A 24,502-nucleotide genomic window follows, 5' to 3' on the forward strand; every position below is an offset into this window, starting at 1 on the left:
TTGTGGGATTAACAGAACTTAAAAACCACTGGGGGAATTGACACCAATTTTGGACACAAGACACCTAACAACCCAATGTATGTCCTTCACTCAAAAAAAAAATGATTTTGTCATTTGGGAGTTGTAGTTGCTGGGATTTATAGTTCACCTACAATCAAAGAGCATTCTGAACTCCACCAACAATGGAGTTGAACCAAACTTGGCACACAGAACTTCCATGACCAACAGAAAATACCAGAAGGGTTTGGTGGGCATTGACCTTGAGTTTTGGAGTTGTAGTTCACCTATATCCAAAGAGCAAGGTGCACTCAGTGATGGATATGGACCAAACTTGGCACAAATATCCAATATGCCCAAATATGAACACTGGCGGAGTTTGGGGAAAACAGACCTTGACATTTGGGAATTGAAGTTGCTGGGATTTATAGTTCACCTACAATCAAAGAGCATTCTGAACTCCACCAACAATGGAGTTGAACCAAACAGCACACAGTTCTCCCATGACCAATAGAAAAAACTGGAAGGGTTGGTGGGCAGTGTCCTTTGGTTTTGGAGTTGTAGTTCACCTACATCCAGGGAGCACTGAGGACTCAAACAATGATGGATCTGGACCAAACTCTACACGAATACTCAATATGCCCAAATGTGAACACTGGTGGAGTTTGAGGAAAATGGAATCTTGACATTTGGGAGTTGTAGTTGCTGGGATTTATAGTTCACCTACAATCACAGGCCATTCTGAACACCACCAACGATAGAATTGGGCCAAACCTCCCTCACAGAACCCCCATGTGGGCCACAGCAACGCATGGCATGGGACGGCTAGTAATAATAATAATAATACTTTATTTATACCCCGCCATCATCTCCCCAAGGGACTCGGAGCGGCTTACATGAGGCCAAGATCATCAACACATCAATAAAAACAAAAAACAATAAACAAAAATAAATACAATACAATTAATATAAATCACATATGAACAAGAACCAATAAACAGTAACACACAAGGATTTAAAAACCTATGGCCGGGCCAAATGTAATAGTTTAAAAATTAAAAAAAATAATGCTGGGCATGAACAAGGTAGGATATATCTGATATAGGGTTTTAAAAGAGATGAGGGAGCGCAGTCAATCCTAAACCAGTAATAAAGCGCATTTTGAGGACATATTGCTGGGAATTTTCTTTATTCTGGGAAGGCACATTGGAACAGCCACGTTTTCAGGCTCCTCCTAAAGACTGCCAGAGTTGGAGCATGCCTGATTGTCCTTAGGAAGTGAGTTCCAGAGTTGGGGAACCACCACCCAGAAGGCCCTTTCCCTTGTCCCCACCAATTGTGCCTGCGAAGGAGGCGGGAGCGCGAGCAGGGCCTCTCCTGATGATCGAAGAGATCGTATGGGTTCGTACACAGAAATGCGGTCACATAGGTAGGCGGGTCCCAAACCGGAATCACAACCTAACACCACTTCGCCATTTCCCTCCTTCTCTAGGGTGATGCCTGACTTGCGTAGCTGTCTAGACTTTATGATTAAGGCACAATCTTTGGCAAAGTCATATAAGGGTGAAGAAGCTTTCACTAGATATCCAACTGCCAATGGAGAACTGACCTTTTCCAGGACAACGTCGCTGATATGGGGCAACCCTTCAGGCTTCTGCATACTAGCAAAGATGAACTGGAAACCTAGCAGGAACTCTCGGTCATAGCTCTTCTTCTCTTCTGGGTTCAGGGGTTTCCATTGCTCTGTTGAGGGAAGGAATGTGAAGAGTGACATATATTAAACATCCCTCAACACGTATTTGTTTCGTGTCAAAAGCATAGCATAAATACGTATAAAACTGCTAAAATAGAGGGAACTCAAGCAGTTTTTGTAAACAACCCTGTGATTCTGGCCATGAAAGCCTTAGACAATATAGTGAGATGGATTCCCAGCTTATTCAAGCAAAACATTCACTGCCTGCCAACCCAAAAAGTATGTGATGCCAGCTGTTGGAGTCAGGGACCAATATAGTCACATGAGAGACTTTTGCAATCAAGATGTCCTATTAAAGAGGGCAAAATGTGAACTGGCCATCACTGGTATGTTAAACATTCATAATGACTGGATTAGGGGGTGGAGGAATTCCTGTGAATTAATGACTGCAATCCAAGAAAAAGAAAACAATTTTTGTGGTATATTGTCTGCTCAGATCCTCAACTCCATCACAGTGTGTCAGTGGCCCAGACACGATGGCTCAAAAAAGAGGTCATCATAGAAGACTCAGGTAAAGGTAAAGGTTTTCCCCTGACATAAAGTACAGTCGTGTCTGACTCTGGGGGTTGGTGCTCATCTTCATTTCTATGCCGAAGAGCCGGCGTTCTCCGTAGACAACTCCAAGGTCATGTGGCCGGCATGACTGTATGGAGTGCCATTGAGAAGGCTCAACAAGAAGAAATTTAAAAACAAAAAGACGGGAAACACCTCCACCCCAATGTGACTTACCTTCCTTGTAGCGGTACTTCTGATCTGCCTGCTTGAGCTTCTCAGGGTCTAGCTTATCCTCCTTCTCTTCCCATGTCTCTTCAGGCTCCTCCTGGGACCGAACTGGGGCAGGCTCTTCGGGCTCTGGGGCTGGCGCAGGGGGCTTGTTCTCGGCCTCAGGGCCGCCCTCGCTGGGCTAAAGGGGACCAAGGAAAGAGTCTGTGAAGAAGAGGACTTCACAGGATGCAGCACACACCTATGCTGGATGGGGTCCAAGGCACTGCAGAGCCCACAATGCAGCCAAGCGCAGTGAGAAAGAAGTACCAAGCACAGCACTTATTTCTTCCAATAAGTCAAAATCACCATCACCATCACCACCACCTTTTCCTCAAGAATGAGACTCAAGGAAGCCTACAAACTGAAATAATTACAATATAAGATAGATGTAAAGGTTTCTAAGCTGAACAGCCGGCATTGTACGTAGACACCTCCAAAGTCATGTGGTTGGCATGACTGCATGGAGTGCCATTACCTTCCCACCAAGGTGGTACCTATCTACTCACATGTGCATGTTTCCAAACTGCTAGGTTGGCAGAAGCTGGGGCTAACAGTGGGAGTTCGCCGCGCTCCCCAGATTCGAACTGCCAACCTTTCAGTCAGCAAGTTCAGTAGCTCAGTAGTTTAACCCACTGCTCTACCAGGGATTTCAATGTACGGTAGTTAAGTCAACGCTGGAATTAAACTTAGAATATTCAGTAGACCTCTGAGGATGTGGTGGGAGGGGTTTGGGTGATGTTTATCTTTTAAATATATTTTAAATTGTACTTTTAACCTGCATCCATCACACAAATATTTAATTGATTTTTTAAAAAAATATATCTATGTATATATATTTGCCTTGTTTTTAAATTGATTGTGCCGTGCCATATTATTGTTAGCTGCCTTGAGACTCTATGAGGGGAAAAATGGGTAAAAATGAAGTAAATCTAACAACAACACACACACTTACAAAGACTAAAAAGCAGTTTAAAAAATACAAGTATCATTAAAACAATATAGCAGCCTAGAGTTGGAAATGACCTCGTGGCCCATCCAGTCCAACCCCTTTCTGCCAAGAAGCAGGAAAATCACATTCAACGAACCCTCAAGAGATGACCATCCCGCTTCTGCTTAAAAGCCTTCAAAGATGGAGAGTCCAGCACAGTCCGGGGCAGGGAGTTCCACTGCTGAAAAGCTTTCACAGTTAGGAAGTTCTTCTCATGTATCTCCTTTCCTGTATTTTGAAGCCATTGTTCCGCGTCCTAGTCTCCAGGGCAGCAGAAAACAAGCCTGCTCCCTCCTCCCTATGATTTCCCTTCACATCTTGATACATGACCCTCATCACGTTTCCTCTCAGCCTTCTCTTCTTCAGGCTAAACATGCACAGCTCTTTCAGCCGCTCCTCATAGGGCTTGTTCTCCAGATCCTCGATTATTTTAGTCGCCCTAAAATTCCAGATTGTCAGCATCTCTCTTCAATTGTGGTGTCTAGAATTGGAAACGGTGTGATTCCAGGTGTGATCTGACCAAGGCAGAATAGAGGGTGACTTCCCTGGATCTAGGCACTAGACTCCTACTGATGCAGGCAAAAATCCCATTGGCTTTTTTTTTTTTTTTTGCTACCGCAGGTCTCTCTAACCTGTTAAGATCATTCTGAATTCTGCTCCTGTCTTCTGGAGTATTAACTATCCCTCCCAACCCCCTTAAAAACCTTCCATTGCTTCCCAGATTTCTTCAAAAAGGTGTTCACCTGTCAATAGAAAGACAGCAAGGAGGGGGCCATTCTGGCCCAACTAGGGAGGCAGTTCCAGAGCCTGAAGCAAGTACTGAGAAGGCCCTACACATCATATGTCCTTACCTGTCAATGGCATCACCAGGGTTGGTGCCCCCCTCCCCCAATAGAAAGGTGAATGAAAGCAAGTGTTGTGTCAAAAGACAACAGAAGGAATTAGTAAGACTTTAAGGCACAGCGGAGTCAGTAGTGTGAGTGAGGCAGAGAGGGAGTGCACCAAATACCTACATGTAGAAGAGGAAGAAGGAGGAAGAAGGGAGGTTCACCTGGCCAGGTATATTCTTATGAGGGAAAGGGAGGCACCTACCTCTTTGAATGCATCTAGGAGGTCTCCAACAGTTTCTTTCTTGTTCAGGTCCTTCAACTTTCGCTTCTTCTTTGGCACCGAAACAGCCACTGGACAGTTGCAAAGAGGAGTTAGAGAACATTGACTATTAGTCATCATTTAAAACAGACCAATCCATGCTACTAAATAATAGGCATCATTAGCCAAGGCCAGGTGCTTAAACCAATAATCTCATGTGAAATTAGCATAGGACCGGGATTGTGGCGCAGCTGGCTGAGTGTCAGCTGCATTAAGATCTCTCTGACCAAAAAGATCATGAGTTCGAAGCCAGCCCGGGTTGGAGTGGGTTTCCAACCAATTGTGTGTAGCCTGTTGACAACCTTTGCCACCCGAAAGACAGTTGCATCTGTCAAGCAGGAAAATAAGGTACCACCTTAAAGTGTGGGGAGGCTAAATTAACTGACTTATGAGGCCATAAAGAAGACTCCAGCAAAGCATTCCAGCGGGGAAGCATGCGGGGAATGCGGAAGTGCTTCATCAGCGTCGCAGATGGATGATGAAAGCGATAGCTCCCCTGGCAGCCAGAAAAAAGTTAAATAGCCTCTGTATATGTCTGTACGTCAAAAATTGGCATTGAATGTTTGCCATATATGTGTACACTGTAATCCACCCTGAGTCCCCTGCGGGATGAGAAGGGCGGAATATAAAAGCTGTAAATAAATAATATAATAAATAGGACAAAGATGGGCTAAGAAAGAAAGATGAATAATGTGGAATTTTGCCAACTTAACCATTTAGAATTAGTACATGAGAAAAGGACCTTGGAATTGATCACAACCAAGCAGAAGCCCCCGGTGGCACAATGGCTTAAACCCTTGTGCCGGCAGGACTGCTGACCAAAAGGTTGGCAGTTAGAATCTGGAGAGTGGGGTGAGTTCCCATCTATCAGCTCCAGCTTCCCTTGCAGGGACATGAGAGAAGCCTCCCACAGGATGGTAAAACATATGGGGAACGTCCTTGTAGATAATAGTAATAATAATAATAATAACTTTATTTATACCCCGCCACCATCTCCCCAAGGGACTCGGAGCGGCTTACATGGGGCCAAGCCCAGCAACACATCAAAACAACAAGCAATAATAAAACAACAAGCAATAAACAAAAATAAACAATACCGTTAATATAACTCATAAATAGACAATAACAGACAAGAATTAAAAACCTGTGGTTGGGCAAGATGCAATAGTTAAAACTACCTCTGAGGATGCTTGCCATAGATGCAGGCGAAACGTCAGGAGAAAATGCCTCTAGAACATGGCCATATAGCCCAAAAAAACCTACAACATCCCAGTAATTCCGGCCATGAAAGCCTTCAACAATACAATAAATAAACCCCTAAACTTTGATACCCAATTGAAGAATGGAATTGTGAGACTGATTCTGATGCGCTTTCAAGTAATGGAAGGACCAGTATATCCCTTTTCAAAGAAGTGCACAAACAAAGCACAAGAGGCAACAATCCATACCCAGCAGTCTGCCAATGTACAAAGACCCTTTCTTCCTCAGACCTCTTATTATTGCCCACATGCATTAAAAACAACCGTGGAGGCACAAACCCAGTGTTGTTGTTTCTAACAGCCAGTACCACATAATGAAATAAACCCAAAATGCAACCCTACAGAAGCCCCCGGGGGAAGAAACAAACTACACGGACCTGCATATAAGCTCAAAGAGGAGGAACCCTGCAATCCAAGAAAAGGCAGCAAATTATGGGGTTTGTTGTCCACTCAGATCCTCAACTCCATCACAGTGTGTCAGTGGCCCAGACACGTTGGCTCAAAAAGGAGGTCATCATAGAAGACTCAACAAGACCCCTTATAGTTCAATCCCCTACTACTACTACACAGGAACTCACAGGTAAAGCACCCAATGGAGAGGCACCCAACCTTTGCTTCTAAATCTTTAATGAAGGAGAGCCCAGTCATCCAGAAGTTGTCTATTCCACTGTCCAACAATGGGCAATGTCTATCAAACTGATTTTCTGGGCAACTGAAGGACAATTACTTATCAGTGACCATTCAAAGACTGCTATTTCCTCCTGCTGTTCTGCTGACTGCCCAAAGAACATTTCACTCACCTTGGGAAGTCACTTCCACAGTCTCCATAGGCTCAGCTGCCGCTGGCTGGGCACCCTGATCTGGTGCGTCTGCCGACTCCTCACATTCCTCCTCATCCTCCTCCTCCTGTTCTGGTTCCTTCTCCTCTTCAGCAGGAGTGGTGGCCACTGGGGCCACCACCACTTCCTCAGCCTTAACCTCCTCTGGCTCAGAGATGGGGCTGACATCTGACTCAGGATGCTCCTCTGGCTCTTCAGCCTCCGCTTCCGGCTTGCTCGCTGCCCCTACTCCACAATGCATCGCCAGCTCCTCAGGCTGTGCAATGGGGGACTCCACAGCCGAATCTGGCTGGCACGACTGGGCCTCAGGCGTGGGCTCTGGTGTTTCCTCCTCCAAGACGCCATTGGATTCAACCACCTGTTCAGAGACTTCCTCTGGAGAAGACAGTGGGGTGGGAGGAGCACCTGGCAGTGTGGCAGGAGGCTCCTCAGGTTGAGGAGCTTCCTCCTGGATAGTAGTCACTGTCTCCACGGGAGCCACCTCTTCTTCCATGGGCATCTCTGTCTGGGAAGCAAGCTCTAAAACTGGGCTAGCAGCCGCCTCTTCCCGAGACTCTGTGTCCGAGACAGGAGCTTCTGGAGCGAGCACTGGTCCTCCTGGCACTGTAGTGGTGGCGTTAATGGGTTCGAGAATATCCGCGGGGACCTCCGGCAACTCCTCTGTAGTGTCCACTGCTATGGGGCTCTCTGTACACACCACCGTCACAGCGGCCGGCAGCACCGACTCTTCCTCTGCTATCAGGGGTGGTGGGGGAGATGGGGATGCTGATTTACTAGTCTCCAAAGATGCCGGTTTGATTACTACTGGACCGGCCTTGGGACGGTCATCTGCAAAAGGGAGGAAACGAGAGGATTAATACTTGATGACTAATCTCAAAGTACAGGCTTCTTTTAAACTAGCTGTTTCAACAGATGTAATGTATAAGATGGCAGGTAGATGTAATAGGAGGTTGCAAGAACATGACCAAATTCTACACTTTGACCATTTCTTTGTTTAGTGATTTGTTTTCAAGTTGGGGATCACAACCAGACACAGTGAAGACATATGCCCTTGCGCTATGCTACTTTGCTGCTGAGTACGCATGCCCAGTGTGGAACACATCTCACCACACTAAAACAGTGGATGTGGCTCTTAATGAGACATGCCACATCATCATGGGGTGTCTGTGCCCTACATCAATGGAGAAATTACACTGTTTAGCCAGTATTGCACCACGTGACATCCGGCGGGAAGTAGCAGCCAATAGTGAAAGGACCAAGGCAGTGACATCTCCAGCTCATCCCCTGTTTGGGTATCAGCCAGCAAGTCAACGACTTAAATCAAGAAATAGTTTCCTAAGATCTACAGAGACACTTTCTGGAACACTTCAGCAAGCAAGAGTCCAAAAGTGGCAGGTTCAACCCCAGAACTTCAAGCAATGCCTGATACCAAATGAGAGACTCCCCCTTGGGCAGACAGAAAACTGGGCGACGTGGAAGGCGCTGAATAGACTGCGCTCTGGCACCACGAGATGCAGAGCCAACCTTAAGAAATGGGGCTACAAAGTGGAATCCACGACATGCGAGTGCGGAGAAGAGCAAACTACAGACCACCTGCTGCAATGCAACATGAGCCCTACTACATGCACAATGGAGGACTTCTTATAGTAACACCAGAGGCACTCAAAGTGGCCAGCTACTGGTCAAAGAACATCTAATCAACTACCAAGCTTGCAAACTTTGTGTTTTGTTTATTTGTTAAAAAATGCAGTACAACTGTTTGGTTTGCTCCTGACAAGATAACTAAATAAATCACATTCGTTTCAAAATGAGTCTTCCATGACTCTTGGTCATCACTAGCTCTGCCCCAGTCTTGAAAACACAGAGTCATTGTATTGTCGAAGGCTTTCATGGCTGGAATCACTAGGTTCTTGTAGGTTTTTTCGGGCTATATGGCCATGTTCTAGAGGCATTTCTCCTGACGTTTCGCCTGCATCTATGGCAAGCATCCTCAGAGGTAGTGAGGTCTGTTGGAATTAGGACAATGGGTTTATATATCTGTGGAATGGCTGGGGTGGGGCAAGGAGCTCTTCCCTGCTGCAGTTAGGTGTGAATGTTTCAGCTGATCACCTTCATTAGCATTTGAAGGCCTGCCTGAGCCTGGGAAAATCTCTTGCTGGGAGGTGTTAATCTGTGCCTGGTTGTTTCCTCTCTGTTGTTTTGCTGTTGTAATTTTAGAGTTTTTTTAAATACTGGTATCCAGATTTTGTTCATTTTCATGATCTCTTCCTTTCTGTTGAAATTGTCCACATGCTTGTGGATTTCAATGGCTTCTCTGTGTAGTCTGACCAACCACCATGTCAGACTACACAGAGAAGCCATTGAAATCCACAAGCATATGGACAATTCCAAGGCTTAAGAGAAAGGAAGGGTGCTAAAAATTACAAGAGATTTGGAATTTGGAAAAGCTACATGTTAAGGAAGCAACAAAAGAAGAAAGCATGGAATATATTTAGCAGAACCTGTCGTGCAACTAAGTAGAAGTATATTAATTTTTGGGAGCTGTTTTGTTTGAGGAGGAGTAGTCTCTCCTGCAGGCTGAGAAGGGTGGTATACAACTATAGTAAATAATAAACAAATAATAATAATAGTCAGTTGTATTTAATAATAGTCAGTTGTAATAGTCCCCAGTGGCGCAGTGCGTTAAACCCCTGTGCCTGCAGGACTGAAGACTGACAGGTCGCAGGTTCGAATCCAGGGAGAGGCAGATGAGCTCCCTCTATCATCTCCAGCTCCTCATGCGGGGAGGACATGAGAGAAGCCTCCCACAAGGATGATAAAAACATCAAATCATCCGGGTGTCCCCTGGGCAACGTCCTTGCAGACGGCCAATTCTCTCACACCAGAAGCGACTTGCAGTTTCTCAAGTCACTCCTGACACAACAAAAAAAGTTGTATTTTTAATGTTTTGTATTTACTTATTTTTTTTTAAAAAAATGGGAAGGGTAGAGTTGACTTGCTGATTTTAACTGGTGGGGGATTATGGCAAATGAATATTGTGGGATCATTTCTGTATCTGATTCTCTTACCTTGCTTTCTAATTTAGTGTCTGTGTTTCTATTTTTTTAGTTTCGATTTGTTAAACTTAAGTTACATTTAAAAAAATAAATAAAAATGTATTAAAAAACAATAAGTAGAAGAATGTATGGAAGGGAGGGAGGAATTCTGTGAGTAGAAATTATTTATTTATATTTAATTGTATTTTCAAGGATCATTACATCTAATAGCTATTTCATGCAGAAGAGGGGGAAGGAAGAGTGCTGGGAATTGTATTTCAAAACAACATCTTTCCTAAAGTCTACTTGTATTGAAGTCACTGCACAAAACAACTTGTTTGTGACACTAAAGTCAAGCAACCTCTGACCTTCTCCAAAAACAGCAAGAGAGTTTCCTTTCATTGAAAGACACTGCCTCCTAGTGGCCAGACCAGAGAATACCTCTGATCCCAGCTATTACCTATCACAACTTGTATAATAGCAAACTCATAATACAAATTTATTTTTGAGATATCAAAACGAAGTTGTAAGACAGGTCTTACACTTAATAAATTACTACAACTGTGCCTCCAGGCTAAAGGTTAAACAACATGACGGGATTGGACATTGTTTTAATGAGTATTTATTGAATTATGTTTTATTACAGTATTACGATTTTATTGATGTTGACGTTTTATATTGTAATTGTGTTCTCGGTGGCATTAAATTTTGCCGTGTAAACCGCCTCGAGTCGCCGGAAGGCTGAGAGGGGCGGTATACAAATATACTAAATAAATAAATATCAAAGGATTATATATCTACTGATTCAACTACCTGTGGATAAAAATATTCCTCCTGGAAAAAATATTCCAAAAACTCTGATTTTGCTATTTTATATAGTAAAGGTTTCCCTCTGACATTAAGTCCAGTCGTGTCCGACTCTGAGGGTTGGTGCTCATCTCCATTTCTAAGCCGAAGAGCCGGCGTTGTACGTAGACACCTCCAAGGTCATGTGGCCAGCATGACTGCATGGAGTGCCGTTACCTTCCCACTAGAGCAACACCTATTGATCTACTTACATTTTGCATGTTTTTGAATTGCTAGGTTTGCAGAAGCTTGGGCTGACAGCAGGAGCTCACGCCACTCCCCGGATTTTATATTTTATATAAGGGATGCCATTTTGCTAAGCCATTCTATACAATGGGATTTTAACATCTACCTTTCCTGGAATCAAATACCAGTGGATACCAAGGGGCCACTGTATAATCTTTATTTAAGCATGACATACTCTAGGATAATTATTTTATTTATTTATTTACATTTATATGCCGTCCTTCTCACCCCGAAGGGGACTCAGAGCGGCTTACAAGGTATACATACATACAATATATTATATTATTAGCATAGTACAATATCAGTTTTAAATATTGCTATATTGTACTATACCAATGATATTGTAATATTATTAGTAATATTACATGTAATAAAATATATAATTATAAAATCATATTAGAAGTAGTAGTAGTATATTACATTACATTATAATATTAAAAATATTATATGTATATACAATATATTATATTACATTATATCATTAGAACTAGCTGTACCCGCCATGCATTGCTGTGGCCAACCTTCCCTCTTTCTCTCCTTGTTTCCCTCCTTCCTTCTCTATCTCTTTCCTTCCTTCCCCCTTTCTCTCTTTTCTTCCTTCTCTACCAATTTCCTTCCTTCTCTCTTTACTTCAATCTCCCTTTCCTTCTTTCTTTCTCTCCCTCTTTCTCTACATCTTCCCCCCTTCCTTCACTCTTTCTTTCCTTCCTTCTTTCCCTTTTTTCTTTACTTCTCTCCTTCCTTCCTTCCTTCTCCAACTTTCCTTCCTTCCCCCTTTTTTCCCCTACCTCTTTCCTTCCTCCCTTCTCTCTTTGCTTCCATGCTTCCTTCTCCCTTTCCTTTTTTCTTTCCCTCCCTCTTTCTTTTCTTTCTTTTTCTCCCCTTCCCTCCCTCTTTCTTCCCTTTTTTCTGTATTGTCATTTAGCTTCTCGTCATTTAGGTTTTTGAGGGCTTTTTAAGTCCCTTCTGCTGTGTTTTTCAGTGTTTTTATGAGTGAAGGACATACATTGGGTTGTTAGGTGTCTTGTGTCCAAATTTGGTGTCAATTCCCCCAGTGGTTTTTGAGTTCCGTTAATCCCACAAATGAACATTACATTTTTATTTATATAGATAATATATTATTAGAATAGCACAGGAGACAAGGAGGAACTGCCCTCTTCACTCCTTTCAATGCCACACCATAAAAGAATCTCAACTCACGCAGAAGAGAGAAAATAAGAAAATGCTAGCTCTCACCCAAATTATCACCCCAAAGCATTTAATTCATTAACCTACCAAATAAGCACAACAAGACTTGATATTAAAGGCAGAAAAGGAAGCCATACGAGGTACAAAAATGTCTATCCCTGAACACTAACCATAGTCCTTCAACCACTTTTACTTCTATACTTTATTCTTCTGTAAGGAAAGATTCAAAGAGCCAAAACACGACATTATTTTAAGAAGATATTTTCCAATATGAATTGCAGGCACAGTAGCCAAAACCTGGACCAGAGCCATAACAGAAAGGTGAAGGTTAAAGCCCTTTTCTCAATCCACCCTGCATACCGCCCACACACACAATCCATTTCCTGCAGAGTAATGCAACTCATGGAAATTGAGAAAGGAAAATCAATAATTTAAACCACAGTAGGCACATGTATTCTTTGAGGATTTGTTCTAGGGTCCTTCGCATAACAGGATTTTTCCATAAGCTGGAAACCTATTTTTATTACCTGAAATTGAATCTGATAGAATGGTTCAATGGAATCTAGTGATGGCTAAAGAAGTCTTCTCCTTAGGCTTCCAGTGCAATTCCCTGGTCTAATTTTGGGGGAACTTGACCATAACAATCCTGCTGGGTGCCTACTCTCTAGGTCAGTGGTTCTCAACCTGGGGTCCCCAGATGTTTTTGGCCTTCAACTCCCAGAAATCCTAACAGCTGGTAAACTGGCTGGGATTTCTGGGAGTTGTAGGCCAAAAACATCTGGGGACCCCCAGGTTGAGAACCACTGCTCTAGGTCCTTCTGTGTGGTTTTACGGCATTCAAATAAATTCAAATTAAAAAAATATATATATAATGTGCTGTTAGTTGCCATCAAGTCTACTTTGACTTATGGCGACCTTGTGAATTAAAGACCTCCATGAGCCTTGGTCATCAACCCCAAACTCAAGATTCTTGCAGACTCCTGTGTTGAATCAGTCCCTTCCATAATCTGGTCCATCTCACTCTTCTAGTGTGGTAATCACTTTCAGAGTCATGTCATCCTATGATATACCCAAAGTATGATAGTCTCCGTTTGATCCTTTGGGGTTCTAGTGGATAAGTTTGCACTTGAGCCCATTTGTTTGCGTTTTTGACCATTCATGGAGATCAGCTCTCCCCCTGAGAAGGATTCCTACTTGCGCACCCACTTTTTCCTTTTCCAGAGTGAGACCCAAAAGCTAAGATCTCCGTCTGTCATGCACATTGTCCCAGACCCCCAGGAGTCTTCCTCTAGGAGGCTGTCCATCTTGTATTAACCAGGGAAAGTAAGTTAAAAGAAGCCACCAGTCCTCACTCCATCTCAATTAGCTGAATCAACTGCTAGGTATCTCACCTGGTCGGACAATCACTGCTACGTGGGGTGTCTCTCCATTGGCCTGGGGCTCTAGACCGCTTCCAGCCTGTAAAATTATAGGAGTAAAGACATAATGACGAGCTGGCAAAGAAAAAGTTTCCCTTTCCTCATCCCAAACCTGCAAAACATGTCCTGCTATAAAGGTGTTTTTAATCTTAGTCACTCATGTGGACAATGCTGGTTTTTGGACTCTTTTAGAATTTCAGATAAGGGGTGTTCAACTTATGTTGGTTTAGGCACGGGTTTTACTGTTTAAAACTTGTGTGAGTTGCCTACACTGTTTCAAAAGAAAATAAATAGAAACAAACACCCTGTGTGACTGTCTCCCCTCCAAATCTTAACAAAATATTTGCCTTCCTCATGTCAACTCCTACTGCCCCTATCTCTCTATGGTACTGTTTCTCAACCTTCTTAATGCCATGACCCCTTAATACAGCTCCTCATCTTGTGGTGACCCCCAACCATAACATTATTTTCACTGCTACTATATAACTGCAATTTTGCTATTGTTATGAATTATAATGGAAATATCTGATATAAAGGTTGTATTTTCATTCACTGAACCAAATTTGGCACAAATACCCGATAGACGCAAATTTGAATACTGGTGGGGTTGGGGGGGGGGATTGATTTTGCCGTTTGGGAGTTAATAGTTGCTGGGATTTACAGTTAACCTACAATCAAAGAGCATTCTGAATTCCACCAACGACGAAACTGAACCAAAATTGGCACACAGAACTCCAATGACCTACAGGAAATACTGGAAGGGTTTGGTGGGCATCGACCTTGAGTTTTGGAGTTGTAGTTCACCTACAGAGAGCAGTGTGGACTCAAACAATGATAGATCTGGACCAAACTTGGCATGAATGACTCAGTATGACTTGCCTTAGGGCTGAGAAGAACGGTATACAAATAAAGTAAATAAAAGTAAATAAATAAATATGCCGAAATGTAAACACTGGTGGAGTTTGGGGGAAAATAGACCTTGACATTTGGGTGCTGTAGTTGCTGGGATTTATAGTTCACCTACTATCAAAGTGCATTCTGAACCCCACCACCGATAGATTTAGGCCAAACTTCGTACACAGAACTGCCATGCCTTGAAGGGATTCGCTGGCGCAAACCTCCCTCACACGCTCTTCTTCACCCACACATATGCACCATGCTGCCATGCACTGAGCACACCTGCCCCCCCCCCCCCCCCCGGGCTTGGAGTCTCAGAAATAGCCCTCCCCTTGGCTGAGAAGCAGCTTATGCGGCTGAGGGGGGAAAGGAAGGGTCCTGAGGCTGTTAGGAATTGTGGGAGTTCAAGTCCAAAGCACCTGGAGGGCCAAAGTTTGCCCATGCCTGAGCTAGACAAACTTATGTCACCATCCAAGGATAGATTTGGAGATCATCTGTGTAACCCGGCCCTAGCGTTTAACCACTTGTCAGTAAAAAGGCATTCACTTGCAACTAAATTGGGAAGTGCCCGTGTATGAAAAAAAAAACCCTTAACTGCAATGACTAATGTTGAGGAGACGGAACATCTGTTACCTGTGGAGGAGTAGGCGTTGAAGACGTTCTAGCGCCAGACATTATTTCCTCTGTGATATCCTTGCCACCCTGATTTGGATCTCGTATTCGGATCTGCCAGGAGACCATGGGAGAAAAAGAAGGAATTGTATGTCAGCAAAGTAAACACAGGGGGTTACAACTTCAGCAGCTCCTGAGAGAAACCTAGTGGGAAGAATGAGTTGCCCTTTTACTTAAGTCTAGCTTAAGTACATGCACATTAATGCGATGCTTTCCAGATACTTTTGACTTCTATTTTTTAGGATGCTGGCAAAGGCTGATGGGAACCGAAATCCAACAAGAAGTAGAGGTTGCTTATCTGTAACCATGTTTCTTCAAGTGGTAGTCTGTGAAATTCGCACATATGGGCTGTGCACATATCACAGACTCCACAAAGAAATAGAGGTTGCTTACCTGTAACCATGTTTCTTCAAGTGGTAGTCTGTGAAATTCGCACATATGGGCTGTGCGCATATCACAGACTCCACAAAGAAATAAAGGTTGCTTACCTATAGCCATGTTTCTTCGAGTGGTAGTCTGTGAAATTCGCACAGCCCATAAATGTGCATTTCACAGACTCCACGAAGAACTGAAAAGTAGCAGGACGAGAAAAGGTGCCCTGGGCATAACTGACTGCTGAAATATATTTTGCTCCCACACACTACTCATGCTGAAGATAAACAAAGGGCAAAGATCTGTAGTTTATTTGGAAACGGAGTGTACGAAAAGTTTCTGCCGAGTTCATTAAATCTGCATCCCAACATTCCTCCAATGAGGTCAAGCTGGCATATGTGGGGCTCTCCTTCTACTTCAACATCACAACAACACTGTGAGGTAGGTCAGCACTCTGTGATTCATGGGTCAGTTAGGCTGAACACAGGAAGAAATGCACTTCTGCCTCAATTCAAAAAGTTCAATACCATGTTTCCAACCAGACAATGCCAAAAGCAGGACATGAATGTGCCTGTTCTTGAGAGTTTTCCCCTAAGAGCTGGTACTTAATGGCTACTTTTATTTAAGCATAAATTAGCATATAACTGATAAAAATAGAAAGAGCACAAGCAGCTGAGTATCTTTTGACCAAAAACGAGCAACAGCGACCGCATTGTCTGTTGCCTCAAACAATTCTTCCTCTGTACATGAGGCAGGACATTGTGGACAAGTGTACAGACGCAGAGTTATCTGTTCTGCTCTACAGTCACACAAGGTGAAGGATACTTTTAGGCAGTGTCAATTTGCCAGGTTGTCTTTTGATCTGCCCACTCTACTTCTGAGTATGTTCAGGGACTTCCAAGTTGCCCATTCTTGGTTTGCCCCTGGAGGAAGACCCTCGTTCGGGGGGGGGGGGGGGTCCAATTGGGATTTCTTGGTTTAGCTGCCTTTTCCTGGAGGGACACTCTTGCTGTTGCTGGGGAAACCTTAAGAGTGGTGGTGGTTCTCATGAAGCTTTTCCTTGATTTGAGTCTACTGCAGTGGTTCTCAACCTGGGGTCCCTAGATGTTTTTGGCCTTCAACTCCCAGAAATCCTAACAGCTGGTAAACTGGCTGAGATTTCTGGGAGTTGTAGACCCAAAAACATCTGGGGACCCCAGGTTGAGAACCACTGGTCTACTGGGAGGAGGCTGATAGCCATGCAGTGGATGGCTTTCACAGGGTTCAACCTTATTTCTCTCATAATGGCTACTAAACATAGAGGACCCACAGAGGGATCACTCAATGGGCCTAAATTCCATGAACTTGGTCTTTTCCTTCTTTATGGCCAAGTTCATAGAATCATAAGAATTAGAAGAGGCCACAAGAGCCACCCAGTCTGAGCCCCTTCTGCCCTGCAGGAACATCCAATCAAAGCACTCTCGACAGACAGCCCTCCAGCCCGTTCACGTTCTCTGAATTCCAACCCCACCAAAATCCTTACAGGAGCAGGGAATCCTGAAGGCAGAGAGCAGAAAACAGCTCTGTCCAGCTTCCGGTGTTCCTCGTGGAGGCCTGAACTCGCCCGACAACAACTGGTGCTTGGCAAGGACCTCACACCACCCATGGCAGGGGGTTCGCCTCCTTGCTCAAGCCAGCTGCCATGTCGTTTCAAAGCGGGGCGCACCCCCAGCCAGGCTCCCCCCGCCTCCCTCCCTCCCTCCCGACCACAGGGCTAAGGCCAGGAGGAAGCCGGTCCTCTTCCTCCTGGCCCTGAGCGCCCAGGGTGGGTGGGTGGCTGGCAGGCAGCTGCAGGGACCCGGGAGGAGGAGGCAGAGCCGTGGCAGCAGCCGATGAGGTCACAAGGGAGCTCTGTTTGGCAGGTCTGGACACAGCAGCTGAGTGGGAAGGCCAGGCAGGTCTTGCTGCCTCAGCTCCAGGGTCCCAGGACTTATCCCTGGAGACCACAGGGAAGGAACAGCCAACACAAGAAGAAGAAGAAGCTTTCCCCCCATTTGGTTTCTGCCCAATGGGACAGGCCTTTACCCCCTACTTTTCTATATAGGACAGTCCATGCATTCTGACCTGACTGGACCCATGTCACAATGCTCTGGGAAACGCATATATACCCATTGGCTGACTTTATTCCTAAGTGGAAGGAGTTGCATAATGCTCTTGGGGTGCAATCATACCTTGCTCCCTTTGTACTAAGAGACCGTCAAGACAGAATCTACAATCCACAGTAAAGTTGGGAAACCTCTGACTCAGGGTGGATCTGCACCATAGTAACATTGCAGTCTGACATCACTTCAACTGACATGGCTGAATGCTATGCAATCCTGGGATTTGTAGTTTGGAAAGACACTCGCCCTTTTTGGCAAAGAAGTCTGGAGACCCTGGAAAACTACAACTCCCATGATTCCATAGCATTGAGCCATGACAGTTAAAGTATTTATTTTATTTATTTACAGCTTTTATATTCCGCCCTTCTCACCCCGCAGGGGACTCAGGGCGGATTACAGTGTACACATATATGGCAAACATTCAATGCCAATTTTGACATACAACATATACAGACACAGACAGGGGCTATTTAACTTTTTTTCTCCTGGCCACCAAGGGAACTGTCGCTTTCATCGTCCATCTACAACAGTGATGAAGTACTTCCGCATTCCCCGCATGCTTTTGCTGGAGTCTTTTTATTTTATGGCCTCATAAATTTGTTAAATAAGCCTCCCCACACTTTAAGGTGGTACCTAATTTTCGTACTTGACCTATGCAACTATCTTTCGGGTTGCAAAGGTCGACAACAGGCTACACAATTGGTTGGAAACCCACTCCAACCCGGGCTGGCTTCGAACTCATGACCTTTAGGTCAGAGTGATCTTAATGCAGCTGACACTCAGCCAGCTGCACCACAATCCCGGTGCTGAACTGTATTAATTCGACAGTGTAGGTCAGGCATGGGCAAACTTTGGCTCTCCGGGTGTTTTGGACTAAGTCCCACAATTCCTAACAGCCAGTAGGCTGTTAGAAATTCTGGAAGCTGAAATCTAAAACATCTGGAGGACCGAAGTTTGCCTATGCCTGGTGTAGGTGCAGCTTAAGATACTGAACAGACACTGGTTTTTTTGGCTACAGGGAATGACTGGGCCATCACACATTCGTATGTATCAATACTCAGCAATGGCCCTGGGCATCTAAAAAAGTAAACAACTGCCATCTATGACACACTGCTGCTAAACAAATGGTTCCCAACGTGGGGTCCCCAAATGTTTTTGGCCTTCAGCTCCCAGAAATCCTAATAGCTGGGATTTCTGGGAGTTGTAGGCCAAAAACATCAGGGGACCCCAGGTTGAGAACCACTGTGCTAAACTGTAAGATTTGCTATCAGTAGAAAGGTGATGCTCATGTTGTCGGACTACACAGGGAAGCCATTGAAATCCACAAGCACGGGGACAATTTCAACAGAGAGGAGGAAACCATGAAAATGAACAAAATCTAGCTACCAGTATTAAAAAAAACTCTAAAATTACAACAGCACAACAACAGAGGGGAAACAATCAGGAACATCTAATCACCTCTCAACAAAAGATTGTTCCAAGCACTGCCAGGCAATTAAATGCTAATCAAGGTGCTCAGTTGAAACATTCACACCTAGCTCCAACAGACAATTGTCCTTTGTCCCATCCTGGTCATTCCACAGGTATATAAACCTTTTTCCTAGTTGCAACAAACCTCACTACCTCTGAGGATGCTTGCCATAGATGCAGGTGAAACGTCAGGAGAAAATGCCTCTAGAACATGGCCATATAGCCCGAAAAAACCTACAACAACCCAGTGATTCCGGCCATGAAAGCCTTCAATAATACATTGAATGTGGATTGTTTTTAAAAGGGTGAGTTGGTGCATGCACATGTACACACACAGGAATGCACACACATTTATGCACAGGAGCCAGATCACTATGGGGAGGGAGAAGTTTCAACCTCACCCTCTTCCTTGAGATCTCAGCTGTGAACAGAAGTTCCCATGATCAACTCCTATGGGAACAAGGGCTGCACAGAATAATTCAAAGTCTATACTACAGCTAAGGTACTGGATCTGGTCTATCTTCCATCTAATTTATACACAAACACACTTATATATAAAAGGTATGGGCAAACTTGGGCCCTCCAAGTGTTCTGGACTTCAACTCCCACAATTCCTAACAGCATACCGGCTGTTAGGAATTGTGGGTGTTGCAGTCCAAAACACCTGGAGGGCCCAAGTTTGCCCTCCAGGTCCTTTCAAAGTCCACCTCCATCATCTCTGTAAAAAATTATAAAATAAGGAAACTTGCATACAAAGGCATCTCCCTTCTATTCAGTCTTCCTCTGTTATTAAAATCACTATTAATTTTGTAATCTTGGGACAAGGAATCATTTGCTTACTGAAGTCCATTAAATGCAATCTATATAAATAAAAATGTAATGTTTGTTTGTGGGATTAACAATGGTTTTGGAGTTGAAGTTCACCTACATCCAGAGATCACTGTGGACACAAACAATGATGGATCTGGACCAAACTCTACATGAATACTCAATATGCCCCAATGTGAACACTGGTGGAGTTTGGGGAAAATAGAATCTTGACATTTGGGAGTTGTAGTTGCTGGGATTTATAGTTCACTTACAATCAAAGAGCATTCTGAACCCCACTAACTATGGAATTGAGCCAAACTTGCCACACAGTTCTCCCATGACCAACAGAAAATACTAGAAGGGTTTGCTGGGCATTGACCTTGAGTTTGGGATTTGTAGTTCACCTACATCCACAGAGAGCACTGTGGACTCAAACAATGATGGATCTGGACCAAACTTGGCACAAATATCCAATATGCCCAAATGTGAACACTAGTGGAGTGTGGGGAAAATAGAATCTTGACATTTGGGGATTATAGTTGCTGGGATTTATAGTTCACCTACAATCACAGAGCATTCTGAACCCCACCAATGATAGAATTGGGGCAAACATCACACACAGAAGCCCCATGACCAACAGAAAATACTTAAGGCCATCCAGTCCAACTCCCTTCACCAGAGCAAGAAAACATAAGTAATCAAAGCCCTCCTGACAAAGAGCCATCCAGCCATAGCTATAGATAGATATAAATGATTCACAGACATACAGAACCCCCATGTAGGCCACAGCAATGTGTGGCAGGGGATGGCTAGTAGATAATAAAACTTGATACCACCTAGGGCGCAACTTGCCCATCCAAAAAAAGAGAAAAAGGTCAGGGTGCAACAACCTGATAAACATCCACCTCTGGTATCGCAAAACAATTAAAAACCAGATGGAGGAGAATACAAGAACATGTTCCCACCTATGGATCTACTCACCTGCACATTTCACAACAGTATCCCTCCACAACACAGCCAGGTGCTATGCCACAAAACTTTCCCAGTTTACAGCATCCTCTCTATCCAGAGGCCTCGGGAGATTTTAACACAGAGAACTATGCCAAAAACAATTGCACTGAAACCTGACAAACGAGACTGACTGTGCCATCCACGTGCCATCACTATACAAGGCAAAACGCTGAACTTGACCCAATACAATTGAGATGCACCTTTCTGAGCAGCTGAAGAAAGATGAAGAGGGGTGATGTTTCGGACTCACTTGAAATATGGCTACAATCCACTCCAACCAGATCCAAACGGTAAAATACAGAAGGATCCACGGAACTGAGGCCGACGGCACACAGATAACCTGCCTACAGAATCCCATTGAAGCCTCACTGGTTTTTATGTCATCACAATTCAAGAAGGTTATTGATAAGTTAGTGAAGGGTGACAAGGATGGTCAAAGGTCTGGAAGCCAAGAATGTTAATTTTGAGAGGGAAATGTTGAGAAGGGGATGTGGTAGAAGGTAAACATTTTCCCCCGACATTAAGTCTAGTCGTGTCCAACTCTTATTTATTTACAGTATTCATATTCCCCCCTTCACACCCCGCAGGGCACTCAGGGTGGAGTACAATGTACATATACATGGCAAGCATTTAATGTCATAGACACACCACCATTTTCATAAGGGGATTCTGGCTCCCAGGGAGCTGTCGCTTCACCGTCCATTTGTGACACTGGTGAAGTACGTCCTCATTCTTTGCATGCTTGCTGGAGATTTTTATGGTATCGGACATTTAGTTAAATTAGCCTCCCCATATAAGCAGTACCTAAATTTCCTACTTGATATATGAAACTGTCTTTCAGGTTGCAAAGGTTAACAACAAGCTACATAAATTGGTTGGTAGCTCACTCCGACCCAGGCTGGCTTCAAACTCATGCCCTTTCGGTCAGTAGTGATCTTAATGCAGCTGACTCCCAGCCAGCTGTGCCACAGTCCCGGGGGGGGGGGGGGGGGTTGGTGCTTAACTCCATTTCTAAGCCAAAGAGCTGGCTTTGTCCATAGACACCTCCAAGGTCATGTGGCCAGCATGACTGCATGGAGTGCAGTTACCTTCCCACTGCAGCAGTACCTATTGATCTACTCACATTTGCATGTTTCCAAACTGCTAGGTTGGCAGAAGCTGGAGCTAACAGCAGAAGCTAACACCGCTCCCCTGATTCGGTTATCAAGTTCAGCAGCTCAGCTGTTTAACCCACTGCGTCACTGGGATATGGTAGCTATGTCTAAATATGTGAAAGGATGTTACACTGAGGAAGGGGCCAATTTGTATTCTGCTGCTCCAAAAATGAGGACACGGAGCACTGGATTCAAATTGCAGGAAGAAATATTCCACCTAAACATTAAGAAGAACTTCCTGACTGTAAGAGCTAGACAGTGGAGTATGCTGCCTGGGAGTGCGGTGGAGTCTCCTTCTCTGGAGGCTTTTAAGCAAAGGCTGGATGGCCATCTGTCAGATGAGCTTTGATTCAAGTTCCTGCATAGCAGGCTATTGGATGGGATGGCTCTTATAATCTCTTCCAACTCTGTGATTCTGTTCCTTTCTCAGCATTTCTCAGCATTAGAAGTGGGATGGAAGACCAGTTGTTTTTAAGGACATTTATTCCTAAACTGACTGATTTCGTATACATTTACCAGCATTAATGATGCCCTGCCCCCACTGTGCTTATATTGCATGATGTTGTAAGTTGCCAGCTTTAACATCAAAACAAACTATTAAAACCAGACGCTAAAACTATGCAATGCCCCTGCAATTATCTTATTGTGATCCTTAAAAACCACCTTGGAAGGTATGTCAGTGTTATTAAAGAGGGTTGGAGTTGACAGACAGTAACCTGACCTGAGGACATATTACAAGGAGGAGAAATCCAAGGCAAGAGCCACAAACACCCAAAACAGAGACTTTTAAAGATCTATGGCCTTCCAGGTGTGTTGGGCTAGCATTCCCATCATCCACAGCCAGCTGGAACAATGCAGTTGTAGGCTAACACATCTGGAGTGTGTGTGGGGCGCATCTGGGTCTCCACCTCTTCGCCATTGTACTACATCAGCTCCAAAGGCACTGTCTCCTAAGCAGGTCCACAGCAGTAAACTCCCTCCAAAGACTGACCAAGGTTCTTCCCAAAACTGCTGCAAGGCGACAGGATTGTATTTCAGTGACTCGTGGTTAGCTGATGCACCAGCAGCCTTAAGAGTCAACAGGATTTTATAGCTTATGTTTCATCTCAACAGTAACGCTTACTGGTGTGTTGTGGCTTGGAAGATGATGCAAATACAGAGCTAAATAAAAATATTTCTAGTCATCATAATGTAATTGTTTATGGGTCCTCTCAGAAACTGATGCAGTGGTCTGGCTCCACTGGCACACATGATCAACTCCAAAGTTCACTTTCCATAGCTGCCAGTTTGGATGCTTTTTAAGGGGCAGCATTTGAAAATGGCTGTGCTTCTTTTAAAAGTGGGTTGTTGCACAGAGTAGCAGAGTCAAGCTTGAGTACCCCTTTTCCAAAATGCTTGGGATCACACACTTTTGAGATTTCAGGTTTTTGAATTTTCAGATTTTGGAATACCTGTATTTGCACATATATAAATAATGAAATATCTTGGAGATGCTACCAAAGTCGAAATGCCAAATTTGTTTGTTTGTTATTGTTGTTGTATTTTTAATAATAGTAACAACAACAACCCACTTTTATCTTTTGCTTGAGATGCAAAGTGGCTCACAATACTAAAAAACAATACAATTTAAAATCCCAAATATAAAAATACTAAAATGTAATAAAAAAAACACCAGTCATTAAAATCCCTTGCGACACTTAAAACTGTTAAAGTAATCCAATACCCTACAGCAACTCCCTGGCATGCACTTACGAAATGTCTTCTTTAAAAGCCTGCTTTAAAAGACACTGTAAGAAGAGTTATCCTGGGCAAGAAGTTCTTGAGCTGAGGGGCAGCCACCAAAAAAGCCTTGTTCTCTCTCGTTCCCACCAACCAAGCTTGTGAGCGTGATGGGACTGAGAGAAGGGCCTCTACTGATGATGTCAGAGCCCAGGCAGGTTTGTACGGAAGTCACAACTTGCCAACTAGCCTAGTTTATGGGTTGTGGTAGATTTTTCAGACTGTATGGCCATATTCTAGAAGCATTATCTCCTGACATTTTGCCTGCATCTGTGGCAGGCATCCTCAGAGATTGAGACCTCACAACCTCTGAGGATGCCTGCCACAGATGCAGGCGAAACGTCAGGAGAGAATGTTTCTAGAACATAGCCATACAGCCCGAAAAACTTACAACAACCCAGTGATTCCAGCCATGAAAGCCTTCAACAATACAGCCTAGTTTATGTTTCCTATAGACCAGGGGTCCTCAAACTTTTTAAACAGAGGGCCAGGTCACAATTCTTTGAACTGTTGGAGAGCCGGATTATAATTTGATAAAAAACACGAATGAATTCCTATGCACACTGCATATATCTAATTTGTAGTGGAAAAAGCACTTTAAAACAGTACAATAATTAAAATGACAAACAATTTTTAACAAATATAAACTCATTAGTATTTCAATGGGAAGTGTGGGCCTGCTTTGGCTGATGAGATAGGATTGTTGTTGTTGT

At 43.9% G+C, this 24,502-nt stretch overlaps 1 protein-coding gene and 2 non-coding genes across 9 annotated transcripts in view; all 3 read right to left on the reverse strand.

Moving 5' to 3' along the window:
- The window catches only part of EIF4G1 (eukaryotic translation initiation factor 4 gamma 1), a 141,445-nt gene that overhangs the window by 31,986 nt on the left and 84,957 nt on the right, over positions 1 to 24,502 (reverse strand). For all 7 annotated transcript variants that reach the window (XM_060767406.2, XM_060767405.2, XM_060767404.2 and 4 more), the window contains 6 exons: positions 15,014 to 15,106; positions 13,457 to 13,523; positions 6,712 to 7,578; positions 4,596 to 4,684; positions 2,480 to 2,654; positions 1,607 to 1,740 (listed from right to left, as the gene is read on the reverse strand). In XM_060767406.2, coding sequence (XP_060623389.2) covers positions 1,607 to 1,740; positions 2,480 to 2,654; positions 4,596 to 4,684; positions 6,712 to 7,578; positions 13,457 to 13,523; positions 15,014 to 15,106 — 1,425 coding nt within the window. The remainder of the gene's footprint in view (positions 1 to 1,606; positions 1,741 to 2,479; positions 2,655 to 4,595; positions 4,685 to 6,711; positions 7,579 to 13,456; positions 13,524 to 15,013; positions 15,107 to 24,502) is intronic.
- On the reverse strand, positions 2,179 to 2,255 carry LOC132772458 (small nucleolar RNA SNORD66). Its single transcript, XR_009631191.1, has one exon. It is a non-coding gene; the product is annotated as a small nucleolar RNA SNORD66 (small nucleolar RNA).
- On the reverse strand, positions 6,358 to 6,434 carry LOC132772459 (small nucleolar RNA SNORD66). Its single transcript, XR_009631192.2, has one exon. It is a non-coding gene; the product is annotated as a small nucleolar RNA SNORD66 (small nucleolar RNA).

This window comes from Anolis sagrei, chromosome 3, assembly GCF_037176765.1.
Source record: "Anolis sagrei isolate rAnoSag1 chromosome 3, rAnoSag1.mat, whole genome shotgun sequence".
In the NCBI taxonomy this organism is placed as follows: Eukaryota; Metazoa; Chordata; class Lepidosauria; order Squamata; family Dactyloidae; genus Anolis; species Anolis sagrei.